Here is a 19,305-nt window from a genome sequence, read left to right as displayed (position 1 = left end):
TGCCCGGGACCTGCCAGGAGCAGCCCGAGCTCGGCCTTGTGCCCCCGCTGCGTGAAGAAGGCGGCTTGGCTCAACACAGGTCCCAAAAGGATTTTGGTGTCCCAGCAGGACTCAGGGCAATTGTAGGAGCTTAAAGGTGTGGTTTGACATGGGTTTAAGCTGCCCGCAGTTCCCTCCTCCAGTCCTGCCCCCTCGGTGAGCGGGCACGGGGATGCTGGGGTCCCACGGGGACTGGAGCACCCACCGAGCCCAGCCAGCACCATCGGCCCTGCTGAAATGCCGCGCTATGGCCCAGTCGGTCCCCCACGCCGAGGCTCACTGCACGGGGATGTGGTGGCACGACTGCGAGGACAGCAGACCCCAACGCGTGCTCAGCAGATGAGGGTGGACATGCAGCTCCAAGCGCAGTGGGAGAGCCGGGAAGAACCAGGGGATGAGGAACAGAGAGGCTGAAAGCTGGCCCTGATCTGAGGATAGGAGCTGGGGACAGGGATGCTCTGCAACAGGGCTGGAAGATTTGGGGACAGGAAAGCTCTGCAGTGGAAGACAGAGGAGTTGGGGACAGGGATGTTCTGCAGTGGGGATGGAGGATTTTGGGATGGGGATGCTCTGCAGTGCGGATGCAGGAGGCCAGGACAGGGATGCCCTCGAGCAGGGTGGAGGAGGCCAGGGTCAGGATGCTTTGCCCTGTGGGAAGTCCCCGGATCGGGCTGGTCCTTGGCAGCCCTGCACGCAGGGATGCTCTGGTCCTGGGAGCCAGAGGTCAGTCCCAAAGTCTGGCTCATCCTGCGCACTGGCCTGCGGCACAGCACAGACCGCGATGGTGCTTTCCAAACTGCGACTGCCAAAACCAGCTCGGCAGCACCGCCTAGCCAGTCCCAAACACTCCCTGGGGCCACATGCTGCTCCATTTACTGGCCCCAAGCTGAGCTCACTGCTGCCAGTTAACCCTTGCTGGCACTGTGCTGGGAATCGGGGCTGAACGGGGCACAGGCTTTGCAGCACCCATGATTTCATGACCCCAGTGCATGTCCGGGCCATTCCCCAGCGGCACGGTGCTCTTTGCGGTGTGACGGGGCCATGGCTCACCGCAGCTTGGGGCTCCTTGCCGGCGCGGCGCCCTGGCCCTGCTGGATCCCCAGGCTGGTGACTCCTGCATTCCTCAGCGCGGGGCACCGGGCTCATGCAGGAAGGGTGGGGAAGCTGCTCCACCCCAATGACCCTCCCACCAGTGGTCAGAGCACCCTCAGCGAGGTGGGAGCAGTGGCTTTGAAACCCTCCAGGCTAAGCCTGGGCTAGAACAAGGCTGGGACTTCCCGGCCGAAGCGATGACCGAGAGTGACACGGCCAGTGTGTGGCCACCACCTCTGAGGACCTGGACGCAGACAGCAATGGAGATCAGGGCAGCCGAGCCTGGTGCTGAGCACCGCAGACACTTTCTGGACCAGCTGTTGGTGCAAAAGATCCAAGGGGACCTGAAGAGTTTGGTGGCTACTGGGGAACATTTCGGGCTGGGTTTCTTGACTACCTGTACTACATTTTAGGTGGCAGAGACATGTCCTGGATGTCCTGCAGTGCCAGTGATGCGTGTTCAGTTCATGCACCTTACCAAGATGAATTTCACAGCCCAGCAGTGCCTGGCTCCATCACTACTTGGAGACACACAGCAGCTGAAGAAAAGAGACAGGGAAGGGATAACAAGAGGCTGTGACATTTCCTCACCTGCATTTATCCACCCTGGAGCAGTGTTGAGGCTCAAGCAGAGTCCTCCAAGCCATCCCCTTATCCTGGGTAGTCTCACCTTTGCTGGCTCTCCTTATTTTTCGGCTGCTCTGGCAATTAATCAGAGCCACTCCTGTAGGATCCCAGCCCTCGGCCCTGCCTTGCCTCAGCGGCTGCCAGTCCCCATCCAGATTGGTTTTAAATGTTTGCATCAAGCTCTGCTTTCCTTACTTTGCCCCTGGAGAAGGCCACTGCAGCAGAGCCTAGAGGTGAAATGTAGGTGAGAAAATGACACTCCCAGGGCTGACGGAGCTGTGGTGGCAGTGACAGCCCTGCACCTATGGTGGCAGCCCTGGTGAGCCAATGTCAAGGCTGCGTGCATGGAAAACAGCCCACCTGGCTCATGAGAAGCCTGCCCAAGCCGCCCCGTGTGGGCTGGGAATGCCCAGCCTGCTCCGATTTGCTTTGGTGCTGACGCTGACAGATGCTGGGCAGCTAAACCAAGGGCCTGGGGATACTCCTGCCCCCTCGGAGGACATAGGCTGCCTCTGACACCTTTTTACTTCCAGATGTGAGGATACAGATGTAGGATCAGCCTCCCATTCTCCCTGGGTGCAGAGGTAGATCAGACAACAGGCCTTCAGACTAGTCAAGCTCATAGAGCTACTCCCAGCATGTGAACCCAAAGCAAGCAAATGATGAAAGACACCGACTGTTCCATAAATATCTCCATTTATAAAACTTCAATCTAAGAAAATAGAAACTTCTAAGTTGCTGGGGAAACAGTGCTCGGTTCCTTGCACGGCTGAGGCAGGCCAGGGGCTGCACTTGCTCCGCTCAAAGCCTTCCGCTCCACCTGGGCACAGTACTTCTCCGGGATGCCAGAGGCTCTACAAAGGGAAGAGAAATCATCAGGCACCCTGTGTTACACCAGGGTTGGGGCTTCAGGAGCACAGCCCTGGAGTGGATCCCGTTTAAAGAGGATGTGAAGGAACCTCTTGCCTCCTGGGAGCCCAAGGGTTAGGAGACAGAGGTAGGCCAGGAAGGACTTATCAAGATACATGGAAGCGGGCTCCAGGGAACCAAGTGGCCACTGACGGTGCCTTACCTGAGCTCCTGCATCTTCTGCCGCTTGAGCTCGGTGAGGCGCTCACTGCGCTGGCGGGCCTCTTCCTGCAGCCGCTGGCCCTCCGCGAAGGCAGTGACCCGCTCTTGTACCAGCTTCTGCTGATGCTCCCGCATCTGGCGCCGGACTTCATTGGCATGGGCGAGCTGCTGAGCCGCCCTCTGCGCCTCCTCCGCCTTCTCCTTCTCGATCTGCTCCCGCTGGGCTCTGGGAGAGACCTCGGGGCAGATGAAAGCAGCCCCCCTCCAGCCCCTGCCCCGAGCGCCTGCTCGCTAGGCCTTGGCCAGTGCCAGAGCTGCAAGGACTGCGCTGGCTTTTGTCACTGGGAGCTAATGCAGTGTCCCCTCCCGGCAGGCTTCGTGCTGCCGGGAGCCCATGCAGCCTTGAGCCCTGGTCTGCAAGGCAGGGACCGGCCATCCTGCCAGCGAGCTCCTAGCAGCATCCATCTTACCTGAGGATCCTCTCGAAATCGTCGCGGTCCTGCTGCACCTGCACGGCCACGCTGTGCTCCCGCGCGGCAATCTGCTCCAGGCGGCTCTGCTTCAGCATGTCGTCCGTCTCTGCCTTCCTCCGGGCTGCCTCCTTCTCCTTCTGACGCCACTCTCGCTCGGCTGCCTCTTGGCTGCGCTTGGCCCTCAGCGCATCCTGCCAGGGGGATAGCTGTAAGGCTGGAGGGTCCATGGGACCACACCAGTCAACATCAGAGCAGAGACAAGTGGGTGGACAGGTTTGGGGGGGGAAGTAGGGAAGAACCCAACCATGGTTTCACCTCTCTCCCAAAGCCACAGAGACGGCACTGCTGCTGCTCACCTCTCAAGATGGTAACCAGGGATCTAGCAAACAGCAGAGCACATCTGGGGAAAGGGATGTGACAGGGCAAGAACTTAGCTCCCCACCTGCAGCTCTTTTGTGCTGGGAGGCATGAAGGGATCCTACTGCCCTCTCCCAGGGTTGGGAATGCAGCAAGACACTATTTCCCACTGGTCCGAGGGGTAGTGGGGCTGGTTTAACAAGCTGTTGCATATTTTTCAGGAAGTTTCCCTGAACTTCCCATCTCTCCCAGAGGCACAGGTGAGGCGAAGAGCTCTTCAGCCCTGGCTGCTCCATCCTGCCTCTGGTCCAGGGGCCGTCATGGCCAGTGCCCAACTCCAGGACAGCACTGGTCTGTGCTGGCCTGGACCTGCAACACCCCAGGTATACCCACCACATCTAGGGGAGCTTCCACTTTGCTGGGGTGGAGACGAGGGAGGTGGTGAGAGAAGCTAGGACTGCACGGGAGCGAAGCACAAGTCACCAAGCTGCTCACCTTCTCTGCCTGGTAGTCCCGGACTCTCTCTTGCAAGGCCCTCAAGCGTGCTGTCTCCTTCTCCTTCTCCCGACGGATTCTCTCCTGTTCTGCTTCAAACTCAGCTTCCCGCGCCTACGTGGGACAGAGCCTCGTGGCAATTCCCTGCAACACCCTTGCTGCCTGCTGGAGCTACGCTGGCACCAGCACGTGTGCGCACTCGCAGTCTCACACCCAGCATTCACACACATGTACACAGTGCTCACACACAGCACTGCATGCAGACCGGTGCCCATAGTATCTACTTTATGTCAGAGCACATATGGACCACATCAGCCCCCTCATATAGGTGCAGAAATACTGAGGTCCTGGCAGAGGACCTGGGGGAGACAGGATGGGATGGGACAAAACTGGAGAGTATATCAGCCCGCTTTGCTTGAAGCACAGCAGGTTTCAGGCTGCCGTCTCTGCGCAGGGGTTGGTGATGCCATCTTGACTCTGCCCCTCCTAGTACCATTTTCTGCCTCTGATACTCGAGCACCCGCTGGTCTGCCATCTTCTCCTGCTGGAGCTGCTCCTCCTTGAGCCTCTGGTTTTCATTGTTGATACGTTTAATCTCAGCCTGGATTTTCCTCTGCTGCTCGTGTTTCTGCTCCAAGTCCTGAAAAAGGTGCGAGGCAGAGGATTGGCGAGGTGGCAGGGAAAGAGCCGCAGCACAGACCGCTCCCACTGTGGCAGCTGCCTGGCGCCTTCCTTAGGGCCCAGCAACAACGCTCAGGTTGACCAAGGGCTGATCGGTTCAAGTTCACTTTCCAAAGACGTCTCTTTCAGCTTCTCCAAGAGACCAGAGCCTTAATTCTGCTGACTGTTGTCTCCACACACTGAATCTAACTTACCCGGCACTGGGACACCCTTCCAACGAGGAGAAAATCTAACTCCAGCCCCCTCTACTCCACAGTGGCTCACTGCTTTCTGCCCGTCACACCTTCAAGTCTTCCATCTGCAGCTTTTTCAAGTACTCCAGCATCTCCTGAGCCTCCTGGTCCCGCTGCTCAGCTCTCATAGCCCTTTCCTCTGCATTCTGCTCGATCTGCTTCACAAGCTCCTGTTTCCCTCTGTAAAGAAGAGGCAAAAAGGGTTCTCTCTGGCTCAGCCCCACTGTCAGAAGCAGAAATGTCAGCATAGACATCTGGGGAAGTGTCTGCTACGAGTGCCCCTCTGCGGCCTGACACTCCCTGGTCTAGCTGCTGCGACTGTGGGAGGTGTGGCACGAAGCTGGTGGCCAGAGGTTATCCCAGTTCCTGCGCAAGGCAAGGAGGAAGCAGGGATGCCTCTATGGGAAAGAGAGACCCTTTCACTAACCTGATCAGCTCCTGCTTCCTCTTGTGTTCCAGTTCCTCCTGCCTCTCATTGGCCTTTTGTCTTTCCACCTCCATCATCCGGGCCAGGCGTTTCTCCTCCTCCTCTAGCTCCTTTGCGATTAGCTGCTTCTCCAAGATCTGCGTGTCACGGATCATGTGGCACTTGGCACTGAGGATCAGCTGTGGGGACAACAGGCCTCTGGTCTCAGCAATGGCAACAGGGACAGACATGCGGATGAGGAGGAGGTGGAAAAGGGAAAGAGAGAAAGGCCAAGGGTGGCAACAGGTAGAGCAGGGTTTAGAGCTAGTCCTAGCTGTGCCATGAAATGGCTGAGGGTCTTGAGGCAGCGCCTTTAATCTCTACCCACTGGTTCCTCAGATGCAAAAGGACTGAAGGAGGGAGAGCAGGCTTGGGTGCTACTAGTCCAATATGAAGCCATCCTGCACATAGAGCTATTTCAAACACAAGCTGGTGCCAGCACAGCCTTTCTCCTCGCTGGTGGGGACGCAAAGCTTGCGGGGGGCTCTCAGCAGCCTGTTCTAGCAGACAGCTCAGGCAGGCCTTAACATCACCAGTGTTGCACCCACTCTGGATAAACCTGGCCCCAAGCCTCATGAACCAGCAGGTATTTACATCGCCCCACTCTGCCAGAGGAAGAGCACCTGGGTCCCAGCGTGGCTGAAGGCCCTGCGATGCCGGGTGATGATGGGAGAGCACGATGGAGGGCAGCAAGCCCCTGGTCCTACCTCGCTGAACTCCTTGATCTCATCTTCCTGCTCCATACGCATCCTGTTCGCCCGCTGCAGCAGGTGCTGGGCCCGGTCCCGCGCTTCCTCCTCCAGGTCACTCAGCTTGCTCTTCTTCTGCTGCAGGACGGCCCTTTGCTTCACCGCGTTCTTGCGCTCGCTGGCTGCTTCCTGAGGAGACCGGCAAGGCTGCCGAAAGCTGCACACCCTCCCGGGGCAGTCCCACCCCACGCAGCTCTGCAAGGGTGACCATGTCTTGTGCTGAGCCTGCCTGAGGGAGCCATCGGGGAAACCTCGTTCAAAAGGAACACACTCCAACCATGCTGCATCGCAGACATGGAGCCTAGGAGCACAGCGGGCTCTTCCAGCTGCGGCATAAAGACTGGGCAGCCCCTTTTCCACATGCTTAAGGAGAAGCCTCACTCCAATGCAAGCGCATCAAGAGGCTACACCTTCCAAGGTGGCAGAAACACAGCACAGAGGCTTTATCACAGCCTCCAGGATCACAGCACAGCCAGACAGCTTGGGGAGCTGGTAGACGCAAGCAGCGTTGGATGGTTCCTCCAGCCGTGAACCAGGCAAACCCAGGGATCCTGGCATAGCCCCTCCTAGGCTGGATGGGGGCTCCGAGGAGATCTGAGATTTCAAGCCTCCCCTGCACGGCTGGCTCAGGTGATGTCTGGCAGGAGTCTGCCTGGCCGAGCAGTCTCCGGGGCACCACAGCACATGGGGAGCAGGCAAGAAGGTCATGGTCCTCAAGCAGAGCTCCAGGGACAGCCCCAGCTGGGGTGTCTGACCCGAAAGGTTGGCTCTACCTGGGAACATCCACCTCCACCAGCACCCTGAGATCTGTCTACAAGCAGCTAAAGAAGGGACTAAAGAAGAAATACCTACTAGAACGGCGTTCTTCTTCGCTTTGAGGGCTGCCAGCTCGGCCTCACGCTCCTCCTTGGTCAGGACTCGAGATGCTTCTTTAATGCGCTGGAAATCCTCCCAGCCGATAACAAGGGCTGCTGCCGGGTTCTCTGCAGGGACGCTGGTGGCATGGGAAGCAGGGCACAGAGAGAGACCAGTCAATGGCACAGAGTCTCCTACACCTCCTCCATTCCCTGACCCACTAATTTCCCTGCCTGGCAGCAAGACCTGCCTGGGCTGCCAATACCAGGGGTTACAGGAGCGACTAGGAGTCATCTGAGAGCAATGCAGAAAGCGTCGGAGCTGCAGGCTCCCCCAGCGTGAGGAACGGGACGTGATTCTCCTGGTCTGGGGGGAGGGAGAAACAGAAAGTCCAGTGAAAGCCACACCATGCCGGGGAGGCCAGGATGCATAGCAGGGCAGCGAGAAGCCTCCTGCAGAAACCCCACAGCATTCAGCACGGGCCTAGTCAGCCCGGACAAAAGATGCTGAAAGCGTTTCAGACCTTCCCAGCTTTCATTTAGGGAAAGTGTGACCATAGCCCTGATCTCTTTTCCAGTGGGACACACTGCTCATCCCTGCCTCTAAACAGTGGGCATCTCTGGAGCTCTCCACCCACAATGAAGGAAACCACAGGCTTACCCATATCGACCCTTTATGTCTCCTCTCAGCCTGAAACCTTTGTTCCATCCAGAGAGATTTTGGGAAGCAAAAGCAGTCTTTTCGTTCTGTTTTATAACACGCAGCCTGGTCAGGCTCCAGATTTGCACAGCACAGCTTAGCTTTGGCTCTACTGTCCTAGGAATCCATCCTGGCATGACAATAGGAAATGCTGCACTGCCCAAACACGGAGCACCTACTCCCCTCCCAGTGCCGGCAGGTGACCCTCCAGCAGTCACTGGGTCTTTGCAGGAGACGGCGACGTTTAGTGGAAGCGAGCCACGAACTCTACACGTGACTCGCGCTGTGGCTTAGAGGAAATCACCGAAGCTTTTGGTGCCCCCATTTCCCCACTTGTAAAAATGTGGATAATAATATGGGGTTGTTTTCCAGGGGAGTTGTAGGAAGCTAATTACTCTTCGTATTACTCAGATACCATGGTGACGCGTGTGGTGCAGGAGCATGTATTAACAAAATGCATAGAGCACTTTGAAGATGTTCAGGACTAAGAATTTAGTCATTATTATTATGCATCACCTTTCATCCACCCATATGAATACGAACAGATACCTGCATAATGATCATTCGAGTGACTGCATCACAGCATCGGATTCCAGGACACTTTAAAGAATGGCTAATGGTAACAACGGCAGTAATAAATGTAATGACATAGTGGCCACTACTTTAGTCGTCTCAGTGTTTGGGTGACCAACTCGAGATGTCTAGGGCTTGATTTTCAGGAATGAAACCAGCACAAACAGTTTCCATTAGCTTCAGCTGGGGCTGTGCCTGTGCAGCACATCTGGAAATTGGCCCCCAGCTCCATCAACATGACTAAATAAGAATTTGGGCAAACAAAATAAGCCACCAGTCTTGAGAACCTGAATCAGTGGCTCCATCATTTCACTCTCCATAAAACCCCCAAACAAAGCCATCCATGGCGCAGATCCCATGTTTGTTTTTACAAGTTATGAGAGCACTACATTATAGTTCCAAACCGGAAGCGAAGATGAACTTTGCACAGAGCTACAACTACAAAGAAAATTCAGGGAGGTAAAAATTAGGCTAAACTGGATCTTGCCAGGATAATGGCCTTATTCGTGTCTATGTGCTGCAGGCTTTTAACGAGGTGCAGTAATTAGGACCAGGGTTCTTGAAGTTCAGCCCTGCTTATAAAACATCCTCATAGAGAAACACATAGCTCCCTGCTATTCATGGGCAACAGATGATACTCCGCTGCCAGCCTGCCTTTCCCACGTGGAGATTTTTGATGTTTGATTGGTGAGGGAGAGCAGTTTGCCTCTTTGACAAGTTATTTGGTCCCAAAAGAGCTTTTCTGGCTGCTGAGAGGGCTTCAGGGCTTTATGTTGCTTTTCACTGGTTCTCATGATGATTCACTGCCTCTGTAAAACGTCTAGTGCTCAGCGCTTGCCAGCTCCGTCGCTGTCCAAGCCAGGCATATCAGATCATTGCTGTTCATTCCTCCCCTGAGACGCTCTTGCAAACAGGCGTGACAAGCTCAGCACACAGAGACGTTGCTATGACAGACACATGGGCCCCCAGTTCCCGAAAGCTCCTCAGAGCTGACACTCAGGCACGGACTTACACGAGGTCACGGATGAAGTCCTTGGTGACAAGACGGATGGTCTCAGGCTTGGGCTCACAAGCGGACGACATTTTCTGAGCCGTCTGCACATCCCGAAGGATCACGACGGGGCTGCCAGAGCGTGACCGCTGCAGGTTCTGCAAGGAAGGTGACATTTGCTCCCTGCCACCACCACCCCAAACCCATCTCTCGTCTCCCTAACCGCTGTGCACAGAGGTACACTGGACACGTGCCAGGCTGGAGATACGAAGGGGACATGGATTTCTGTCAGCTCCGTTTTCAGAGAGCATCCGTGATGCTTTCTGACAAGCACCTTGTCGCACCACCTAATTCAACAAAATCTGGGCAAGGGAGGTAATTTTTGCCTTGATAGCATCAGCTTCAACTTGGCCCCAGCTGCGAGGGCCTGGCCAGAGCAGGGAGAGAACTGAAAATATACCATTTTACCCTGCAGCACTAGGTTTAACCGAAAAATGTGGGCACCAGTCTTTTTAGCCTGTTTCACCCAAATCTGATGGAAACAACCAGGTAACAGATACTTTTCTGTGGCAAGACCCAGCAAACACACAAGCACAGGCTCAGCTAACTGGAGCTGACAACAGTTGCAGTCTCCCCCTCCTTACCTGTGGGGACTGGTACCTGTGTCCTGCTGAACACCCTGGGCTCTGGCAGGGGCAGGAAAAACACGGCAGAAATAAAGTGAGCCTGAGCCAAGCTCACGGAGGGCGAGCACAAGAGTCCTAGCAAGAGGGAAGCAGGGAACTCCTCGAGGTGCCACTAGTGCAGGACAACAAACCAGCAGACAGTAACCTGCTTCCTGGCCTGCCAGTGCTGGATCCTGGACAGAAACCAGCCCTCCCAGTACAACCTGCCCTGAAGTTGGTCCAGGTCCCTTTGCTCGAGCCGACACTGCCACCTAGTGAAGTGTCACTCAGTCTCTGGGGTGACACAGAGGTAGAGATGGGTTAGGCACAGCCCAGCATCAGAGCCTTGCTAGCTGTCTGGGCAGGAAAGAACACCCCAGGAGCACTTCCGAGACAGTAACGGAGACGCTGGTTTGCAGAGCTGGGGAAAGCAAAGCTCCTTCTTCATTGAGCAATGGAGCTAGACAGTCCCCAATGAGGTGGCCTGAGTCTGGCACAGCCAATTTTGGGGTACAAGGCACAGCTTCCCAAAGCCAGGATGGCTTCCAGGCGTACCACCACGAGTGCAGGCTTCCCAGCCAAATCCCTGCCCAAGGGGCTGTACCACAGTGGTGAAAGGACCCCCAAGAGCTAATCTGAGGTGCAAGCAGATGTGTGTTTCTCTTTGAGCTTCTGTTTATTATTCCAGCTTTAGAAGTCTGAGCAGCCGGCAGAATAAACGCTTTATCTCCTATAACCAGGCTGGCGCTGAGCACAGTTTCTTGGTAACCTGCTGCCAAGATTTCCATCCTACCAGTCTGGTGATCCTGAACCAAGGACTCTCTGTAGCCCACAGCTGCAGATATCAGGGCAGTAAGATGCTGTTCCCCTTCTTTGTTCTCTCACTCAAGGGAACAGGTTAACAGGATCGATTCCTCGGCACATGCGGATTAAGGGGAAGATGCCTGGCACCCAGGACAGGGGAGCATGCAATACTCCATCCACAGGGAACAGAACAGGCTTAGCTCATCTAACAGGCACAAAGTGAGACCCAGAGAAATCAAGCCGGGATGTAGGTACAGCCACTCGGTGCAGCTGACTTTGTGTTGCTCTAGGAGCTTCTATAAGGAACGTCCCGCCTCTTACACACTAGTTCTCAGCAATATTAATCACTTATCTAACAGTCACTGTGGCCCCTAAGTGTGAAATGTTGAATTAAAGGGTTTAACACCGAAACACCCGTACAAACAAAGATTATAGCATTATTCATTGCACCGAGCCTTTATGTTTTCCTCAAAGCCAGGAGAACTCCTTGGAGTAGATGCAGATTAGTCTGTGCAATCACGCAGCTCGAGGAACCCAATTAGCACTCAGATGATTATTGCAACATTTTATATAACTACCTTGAAGGCCTCTGAGATAACAGATTATTAACCTGCCTTGGGCTCCTCTGGCTGACAGCGTTTCAAGGTACCTGTTTGCACGTGACTCCAAGGACTCCCGGACCTCAGATCACTTGCAGCGCACACTCCCATCCTCCCGCACCAAGTGAACGGCTTGTACAGCCTCCGACTTCAAATCAGAGGTAGTTTTTAATCCACACTTCTTCCTCTCCTCTGATTACTTAGAAAAGCCAAACGGGTTTTTGGCAAGTCTTTTTTTGAAAGATTTGTTCTGAGCGATAAGGCTATACGATAGGAAGTTCCAGCCACAAACACACACCCACTTGGAGAAATGAGTGTGTCGAATGCTACGTGCCAGTCGCAAGCTGCAGCTGCAACACCAGCGGGCGAGCAGCCCCGGACAAGAACAGTTTTGCATTTTATTGGCCAAAGAGACAGTAAGATGGGCTAAATACAGTAAAGTGTCCAAATTTGCAGCCCTGTCCTTGTATCTGTGTGTCAAAGACGAGAGCAAAGACAATACAAAAGGGCGGGGAGAGCTCAAGGCTGCAGGGTGGGAGCCATAAATCCAACCTGCCAAGTGGGGAAGCATCTGAGAGAGTCCATAAAGGAGCTGGGGCAAAGACAAGGCGGGGGGAGGTTGTCTAAAACATCACTTTTCTCCAGCATTTCAAGGCCCTGGTCACTCTGCCTAGAAAATTTCATCTTCCACCTCAGAGTCAGAGGCTGGAGCTCTTCTCTCCACGTTCTCTCAACAGCCAGGGGAGAGCAGAGGTACAAGAGGGGAGGAAGTGAGCGTTTTCCTTGCAAGAACCAGAGAGGAAAGAGCTGTTGCTCTCTGTTTATCTGCTAACTCAACAACCAGGGCACTCAGCCAGGAGGTCAGAGACCTGCTTCAATTCTTTCTGGTATCCAAAGGAATTGAATTCATAGCTCCCAGAAGAAAAACCCAAATCTGTCGGCCACAGGCTGCTCTGGAAGCTTCCAGCCCCTGCTCCAAAGACTCTTTATATATCCCACATTAAACAACTACCATCTAATGTACAGGCCCTGTAATGTGGGCTTCTCTCTTTTACGCGGATGTCTCAACTACTCACTAATTAACTAATTATCTTCTGAGAGTGAGGCGTCAACGAGGACAGAGCCACGCGCAGCCTCTAGCCTGGTGGTTGTGGTGCTCCTGGAAGGCAGGGATGGATTTTGCACCTTCCTGGCTTGAGGGAGGACTTGAACTTAGGTCTCCCACAATGCGGTAAGGGATTAACACAGCTGCATCTGTGCAGACGCAGCGGCTCACCCGCTCGCGCACCGAAGGAAGGAAGTGGCCACCGCAGCTTTCTGTGCAGAGCCCGGCTCAGCAGTGATGCTCCGAGATAGGCCCACCATCACCGCCAAGGTGATCTTGGGGTTACGGCAGGTTCATGACAACGTCAGCTCAGTAATGTCAAAAAAACCCTAAAGAACTGCATCAAATGATAGGAATTAGCAGGAAAATAAGAGCTGGGCAGGACACCATCTGGGCAAGGCCCTGCTGGCCCTGAAGTGGAAGCAGCCCAGGTCCCCTCAGCCCCGAGAGGACTTGGCAGGGGCGGAAGGGCTCGGAGAGGGGCAGCCCACGGCGCGGGCTGCTTCTGTAGGAGCGACGAGGCTTTAACCCGGGAGGGTCGGCGGAGGGGCGACCGCGGGGGCAAACTGCTGGTGGCGGCGGGGAGGACGAGCCCCCACCGGGAACGGGCGCAGGCCATGGGCTCCGGGCCCACGGGAGAGGTGGGAGCACGGGAGCGGGGGGCTCCCTGCGCCGGGGGGCACCGTGCAGCTGGGCAGCAGGATCCGGCCGTGCCGGGACGGGGCTGCGCCCCGCCGCCCCGTCCCCCCCCCACACCCCCGGGCCCCCTTACCCGAACCTCCCCGAACAGCGACTCGTCCACCTCGGTGCTCCGGGCCCTGGTGCGGTAGCGGCCGCGGCCCCGCGAGCGGCTGGAGGCGACGCTCGGGGCCGCGGAGACGCCGGCGGGCTGGGGGGGGGGAGAGGGGGGGCGTGAGCGGGGCACGGCGGGCACCGGGCGGGGACACGGGGGAGGGGGGGGGGAAGGATGGCGACCACCGGGAGAGGGAACGGGGGGGGGCCCCGGGGAGTGGGGCTGCGGATCCCGGGGGCAGCAGGGGCACCGCAGCAGGGGACAGGCGGGGGGGGCCCGGGGGGGCCCGGGGCAGCGGCCCCGCTGCGGCCCGCACTCACCATCCCGCCGCCTCTCCCGGCGGCCGCTGCCCGTCGCCATGGCAACGCCCCCCCTCCCCCGCGCGTTGCCCTTGGCAACCGCCGCGCCGGGCGGGGCTTCCCGCGCGCGCGCCGGGCGAGCCGGGGCGAGGCCAGAGCGGCTCGCGGCGCAGGGCAGGGCTAGGCGGCCGGAGGGGGCGCTCTATGGTGCGGTGGTGGTGCTCGTGGCCCCGCCGCCACGCGTGTGCGCGCAGGCAGTGTTGGGCACACGCGTGTGCACATGCAGAGGCTCGCACGCAGACGTGCAATGGCACACGTGTGCACACACCCTCACATGCGTGTTTGCATGGCCAGGCACAGGCTGGTGGGCACACGCGTGCACACGTGCCGGCTCACACGCGTGTGCACAGCTACGGGCACGCACGCGTGTAAATGCATCCAGTGGGCACGCACGTGTGCGCACATACAGGCGTGCGTGCACACACGCATGCCCGTGGGTGCAAAGTGCAGGCAGATAGCAGTGGGCACACGTGTGTGAACGTGGACCAGGCACACCCCGCTTGGCACAGCCCGGTGCCACGTGCTGCGGTGCCCATGTGTGCGTGCGGGCACCCAGCCCCGCCGTGGGGCCCATGGGTGCCCAGCCGTGTCCCTGTGCCCATGTCTGTACACCAACCCTGTCACCCTGCCCATGTGTCACCCTGCCCACCTATGTCCAGCTGTGTCACCCTGCCCAGCCATGTCACCCTGCTCATGGCCGTACACCAGCCATGTCACCCTGCCCACATGTGCCCCACCATGTCACTGTGCCCCATGTCACTGTGCCCATGTGCCCAGCCGTGTCACCCTGCCTGTGTGTGCCCAGCTGTGTCACCCTGCCCATATGAGCCCCACCATGTCACTGTGTCCTATGGCACTGTGCCCAGCCATGTCATCCTATGTGTGCCCAACTGTGTCACTCTGCCCATGTCACCCTGCCCATGTCCCCAGCCATGTCACCCTGCCCATATGTGCCCCACCATGTCACCCTGCCCCATGTCACTGTGCCCCTATGTGCCCAGCTGTGTCACCCTGCCCGTGTCACCCTTCCCACATGTCCCCAGCCATGTCACCCTGCCCATGTGTCACCCCCCTTGTCCAGCTGTGTCACCCTGCCCCTCTGTCACCCTGCCCAGTTGCGCCCAGCCCCACCACCCTGTCCCCATGTGCCCAGCCCTGTCACCCCACCCGTGTCACCCCACCCGTGTCACCAGCAGGCACCGACACGAGGCTCCAGAGGCGACGGGCGCTTTATTGCGGCGGCGGCCGGCGAGGCGACAGCTCTGGAGCGGGGCGGGACGCAGGGGCCGGCGGCCTGCACGCGCGGGGCCGGGCCGGCGCGGGGGCCCGGCCGCGGCTCGGCCGCCAGCGGCGTTACAAAAACCAGAAAAAAGTATATATATAAAAAAAAGACGACTTTGGTCCGAGAGGCACCGGGGGGGGGGGGCCCGGCGCGGCCGTTTGGTCCGTGGCGACGCGGGGGGACCCGGCGGGGCCGAGGCCGCCCGGGGAGGGAGCGGAGGCGCCATGGCGGCGGCGAGGCCACGACCAGGCCCCGCGGAGGAGGAGAGGAGGAGGAGGAGGAGGAGGAGGAGGAGGAGGAGGAGGAGGAGGAGGAGGGCGGCGGAGGAGGCGGCGGCGGCGCGGGGCGCTCAGAGGATCTGCCGCGGCATGCCGTAGCCCGTCATGCCCGCCTGCGACGCCCCCCGGTTGGTGCCCATCTGCAGCCCGATGACGCTCTGGCCTTCCTTCAGCTTGTCCTCGGAGAAGACGCGCCGGTTCTCCTGCGACTTCCTGGGGGGGCGGCGCGGCTCAGCCCCCCGCGCGGCCCCCCACCCCGACACCCCCCTCCAAGACCCCCCCCACCCCCTCACCACCTACTTGGGGAACCAGTTGGGGTCTCCCACGAAGAGCCCGTCGCCCTTGGTGACGGCCAGGCTGCCCAGGTTCATCAAGGTGCGCTGCACGCAGGCCATGTTCTTCCCTGCAAGGCCCCGCGCCGGGTGAGCGGCCGCCCCCGGCGTCACCCCCCCGGCGTCACATCACCTCCCCGGCGTCACCGCTCACCTTCCCAGAGGTCCACGGTCTGGAAGATGTCGGTGGCGGCGATGCCGTAGCGCTCGGCGGCCTGCAGGAACTGCGAGATCTGCTCCATCTGCTTGAAGGCCATGGCGGAGGCCTGGATCTTGGCCACGGGGCCTTGGCCCCGCGGGTGCAGGCTGTTGATGAGGCGGCACAGCACCTGGGCGGGAGGCGGCAGTGAGCCGGGCCGGGCCGCGGGGCCCAGGGTGCCCGCCCGGTCCCCGGGGGGGGGGTACTCACGGTGCCGTCCTTCAGCCACTGCTGGAAGTTGTCCCTGCCGGGCTCGGGCTGCTTGACGTCCCCGCCGCACTGCGCCAGGATCCACTGCACCAGGATCTGCTCCAGGTCGGGGTCGTACTGCCGGTCGATCTTCTGCTGCACCTCGCGGCTGAGGCCGTAGGACGGTCCCCGGTTGGCCATGGTGACGGCGCGGTGTCTGCGAACAGCAGCCGGGGGGGCGGTGAGCGACGTCCCCCCCGCCACGCTGCCTGTGCCACCCCCTCCGGGGTCCCCCGGGGCGGCTGCGTCCCAGCAGGGACGGGGACACCCCCGGGAGCCCCAGCGGCCAGCACGGGCCTCATCCTGCCGGCACGGCCCCCCTGGACATCCGGAGCGGAGCCTTATCGGCGGTGCCAGGCGCTGCCCGGGCTGCGCCCGGCCCGGCCCTGCCCTGCCCGCGGGGTGCAAAGAGCCCTCGCCGCTTCCTGCGCCGCGGGGCCTCGCGGGGCCCTGGGCTCCCCGCGGGAGCTCAGCACCCTGCGGGCACCCGGGTCGCCCCACGCCGGGGTCAGACCCCCCCCCCCCCCGAGCCGCCCCAGCACCCCTTTTTTTGGGGGGCTCGGCTGCCGCCGCGGAGCAAAGGTGCTTGGCAGGCGCTGGCTGCCGGTCAGCGCTTGTTTGCAGAGCTCGCCGCTTTGCTCCGCGCTGCCGGGCTCGGTGCCAGATCCGGGAGCAGCCCAGGGCCGGAGCGAGCTCCCGCGGCCCTGTGCGTCCCTCTGGCCGGGACCCATGCGATGGCCAAGCCGAGCCGAGCCACCACGGCCCCCGGGAACGCAGCTTGGCCCGGGGCCGGCGGCACCGGCAGCACCCGGTGAGTCGCGCGGAGGAGGGCGAGAGGAGATGGCAGCCCTGTCCCACGCCTGCCAGGCACGGGCCTCATCCTGCCCGCTGGAACCGGCCTTGTGGGCACCCCCGCGGCTGGGCATCGCCACCGCCAACGCGCCTCCGGCGGCATCCGTCAGCTCAGCGCCGGAGCCGTGTCGGGAAGGACGGAGGTGGCACAAGGTGCCCGGCGGCGCTGGACCACGGAGACCAGGCGCTGCCCTGCCGCAGAGCCAGGGCGCTCCGGGGCCCCGGCTGCCAGCGGTGCCACCTTCTCCTGCTGAGTCCCCACGTGACCCGGGGCGTCCCATGTCCCCCTCGGGGACAGCACAGCGGCACCCGCCACGGCACAGCAGCACGGCAGCATTTGCCACTTGCCCTGAAACCCAGGGAGGCGGGTGGCCCCGGTGGCCCAGTCCCAGGTGGGGACACGTGGCAGCTGCAGGCCGGGGGCACAGGCCAACACGTGCTGGACGGGGCCGGGATGAGCGGGGGCGGCAGATGTGGGGCAGGGCTGCCCCACTGCTACGCTCAGCCGGAGCGCGGGGCTCGCGGCGCCCGGAGCCGGCGGAGCAGCAGCAGCAGCAGCCGCTGCGGCCGCAGCTCCGGGGCCGGTGGCACCGAGCGTCCCTGCCCGCTTCCCCGCACCGAGATGGGAAATTAAATAAATAAATAAATAAAGAAACTCCAAGTGCCGAGAAGCGGCCGAAGCAGCCGGAGGAGCGGCCGTGCGGGGCCCCAGCGCCGGTGCCACCCGGGTGACGCTGGCCCGGCTGCCCCACGGCCCCACAAGCCGCTTCGCCGGAGCGCTGGGAGCGCCAGGCCGGGGGCCAAGGCGGATTAGGAAACAAAGAGGAGCTGAAATTGGTGCAGACAGGGCTGATTTCCCGGCGCGGCTGGGGCTTGCCCAGACGGCAGCCGAGGGGAGGGCCGGGCCCAGCCCAGCTGCGACACGGCCGCTCCGGGGACACGGCGCGGGGCGGCGCGGGGGGGACAGCACCGTGCCCGGCTGGGTCCCCCCACCCCAGCCCCGAGGACCCTGCGGACACCGCGGGTGGCGGGGAGGGGACACCCCGCAGCCTGGCCGGGTCACAGGCGCCCTGGGTGCCACCAAGCCCCCCCTCCCCAGAGCCACCGGGCGGGGAGCTGCGGCTGGGACACGGCCACCCCGCGACCCCCACGGACCCCCGGGGGGCGGCAAGGGGAGGGCCCCGGGCCCGGGCGCAGGCAGCCCCCCGGGGCCGCCGGGCCGGAAGCCGCGCCCGGGAGCCGCTGCTCGGGCGCGGCCGCAGCCCGCTCGGGGCGGGCGGGCGGGCGGGGCGCAGCGGCACCGGCACCGGCACCGCCCGGGCCCCGTTACACCGGGGGGGGGAGAAAGGGAGGGACAAGGGGGTCGCAGCCCCCCCCCCCCCCCCGGGGCTCCCGGTCCCGCTCCGCGCGCGCGCGGCTCCCCCCTCTCCCGGGTCCCCGCCGGGGCAGCGCGGCGGCGCCGGGGCCGGTGCCCGCCGGCGCCACGTGCGCGCGGTGCCGGTGCCGGTGCGGCCGCGGCCCGGCGGCTCCTACCTGAGGCGCCGATGCCCCGCGCTCCCGGTGCGGCAGTGGCGGAGGCCGCCGCCCGCGCCCTTTTCACGGCTGATGTCAGCGCGGCCGGGGGCGGCCCGGCGCCGCCCGCTCCCGGGGCGGGTCCCACCCCCCCGGCCGAGCCGCGCCGCGCTGCTGCCGCCGCCGCCGCCGCCGCCGAACCCTCCCGGCCCGGGCGGCCAGTGCAGAGCGGCCGCCCCGTCCCGGCCGCGACGGGCCCAGAGTCGCCCTGGCGGCAGGGGACGGGTCGCTGGGGTGGCAGCGGGGACAGTCCGGCATGCGGCGGGGGGAAGCGGCCGTGATGGGGACAGGGTGGCCGTGGGGGCAGGACCAAGCCGTGGTGGCAGCAGGGCACGGGGTCACCGTGGTGGCATTGGGGGACAGGGCTTGGCCATGGGGTCACCGCGCTGGTTCTAGGGGACAGGGCCTGGCCGCGGTGGCAGCGGGCGGGAGCGCCGTGCCCGGCTGTGGTCGCCGGTGGTGGCAGCGGGGGACAGGGCCCAGGCGTGGTGGCGGGGGACACCACGGCCTGGCCTCGATGGCAGCGGGGCAGGGTGGCTGCGGTGGCAGCGGGGGACGGAGCCCGGCGGGGCGCCCGGCGGGGCAGGGAGGACGGAGGGCGGCGGTTGCACAACCCTCGTCTCCATGGAAAACGCGGCCAAAACAACAAACAGAGCCGGAGCCGCCCGCGCCGGGCGCCAGGGCCACCCCCGCGGTCCCCACGCCATGGGGGGACGGGCCCGGGAGCCACCCCCGGCCCCCGGCTCCGTCCCGAGGCCGCGGGGACCCAGCCCGGCTGGGGGGGGACACTAGCGCCTGGCTGGGGGATGTGGGTC

At 61.5% G+C, this 19,305-nt stretch overlaps 2 protein-coding genes across 2 annotated transcripts; both read right to left on the bottom strand.

The window, feature by feature from the left end:
* Window positions 1–2,437: 2,437 nt before the first annotated feature.
* Window positions 2,438–13,730, bottom strand: CFAP45 (cilia and flagella associated protein 45). Its single transcript, XM_064498924.1, has 12 exons — window positions 13,688–13,730; window positions 13,347–13,463; window positions 9,423–9,559; window positions 7,136–7,277; window positions 6,242–6,412; window positions 5,496–5,674; window positions 5,119–5,248; window positions 4,648–4,794; window positions 4,155–4,268; window positions 3,300–3,493; window positions 2,831–3,055; window positions 2,438–2,612 (listed from the first exon to the last, which is right to left on the bottom strand). Exons 1-12 carry the CDS (start codon window positions 13,688–13,690, stop codon window positions 2,489–2,491), a joined length of 1,683 nt encoding a protein of 560 aa, XP_064354994.1. The 5' UTR covers window positions 13,691–13,730; the 3' UTR covers window positions 2,438–2,488.
* Window positions 13,731–14,937: 1,207 nt separating this feature from the next.
* TAGLN2 (transgelin 2) lies at window positions 14,938–18,607 on the bottom strand. The gene is made up of 5 exons (XM_064498870.1): window positions 18,452–18,607; window positions 16,028–16,223; window positions 15,773–15,947; window positions 15,587–15,689; window positions 14,938–15,499 (listed from the first exon to the last, which is right to left on the bottom strand). Exons 2-5 carry the CDS (start codon window positions 16,205–16,207, stop codon window positions 15,358–15,360), a joined length of 600 nt encoding a protein of 199 aa, XP_064354940.1. The 5' UTR covers window positions 16,208–16,223; window positions 18,452–18,607; the 3' UTR covers window positions 14,938–15,357.
* Between the last annotated feature and the right edge of the window lie 698 nt (window positions 18,608–19,305).

Source organism: Dromaius novaehollandiae, chromosome 29 (genome assembly GCF_036370855.1).
Source record: "Dromaius novaehollandiae isolate bDroNov1 chromosome 29, bDroNov1.hap1, whole genome shotgun sequence".
NCBI lineage: Eukaryota > Metazoa > Chordata > Aves > Casuariiformes > Dromaiidae > Dromaius > Dromaius novaehollandiae.
The sequence above is the reverse complement of the archived record's forward strand: the minus strand, read 5'-3'. Positions and strand labels throughout refer to the sequence as shown.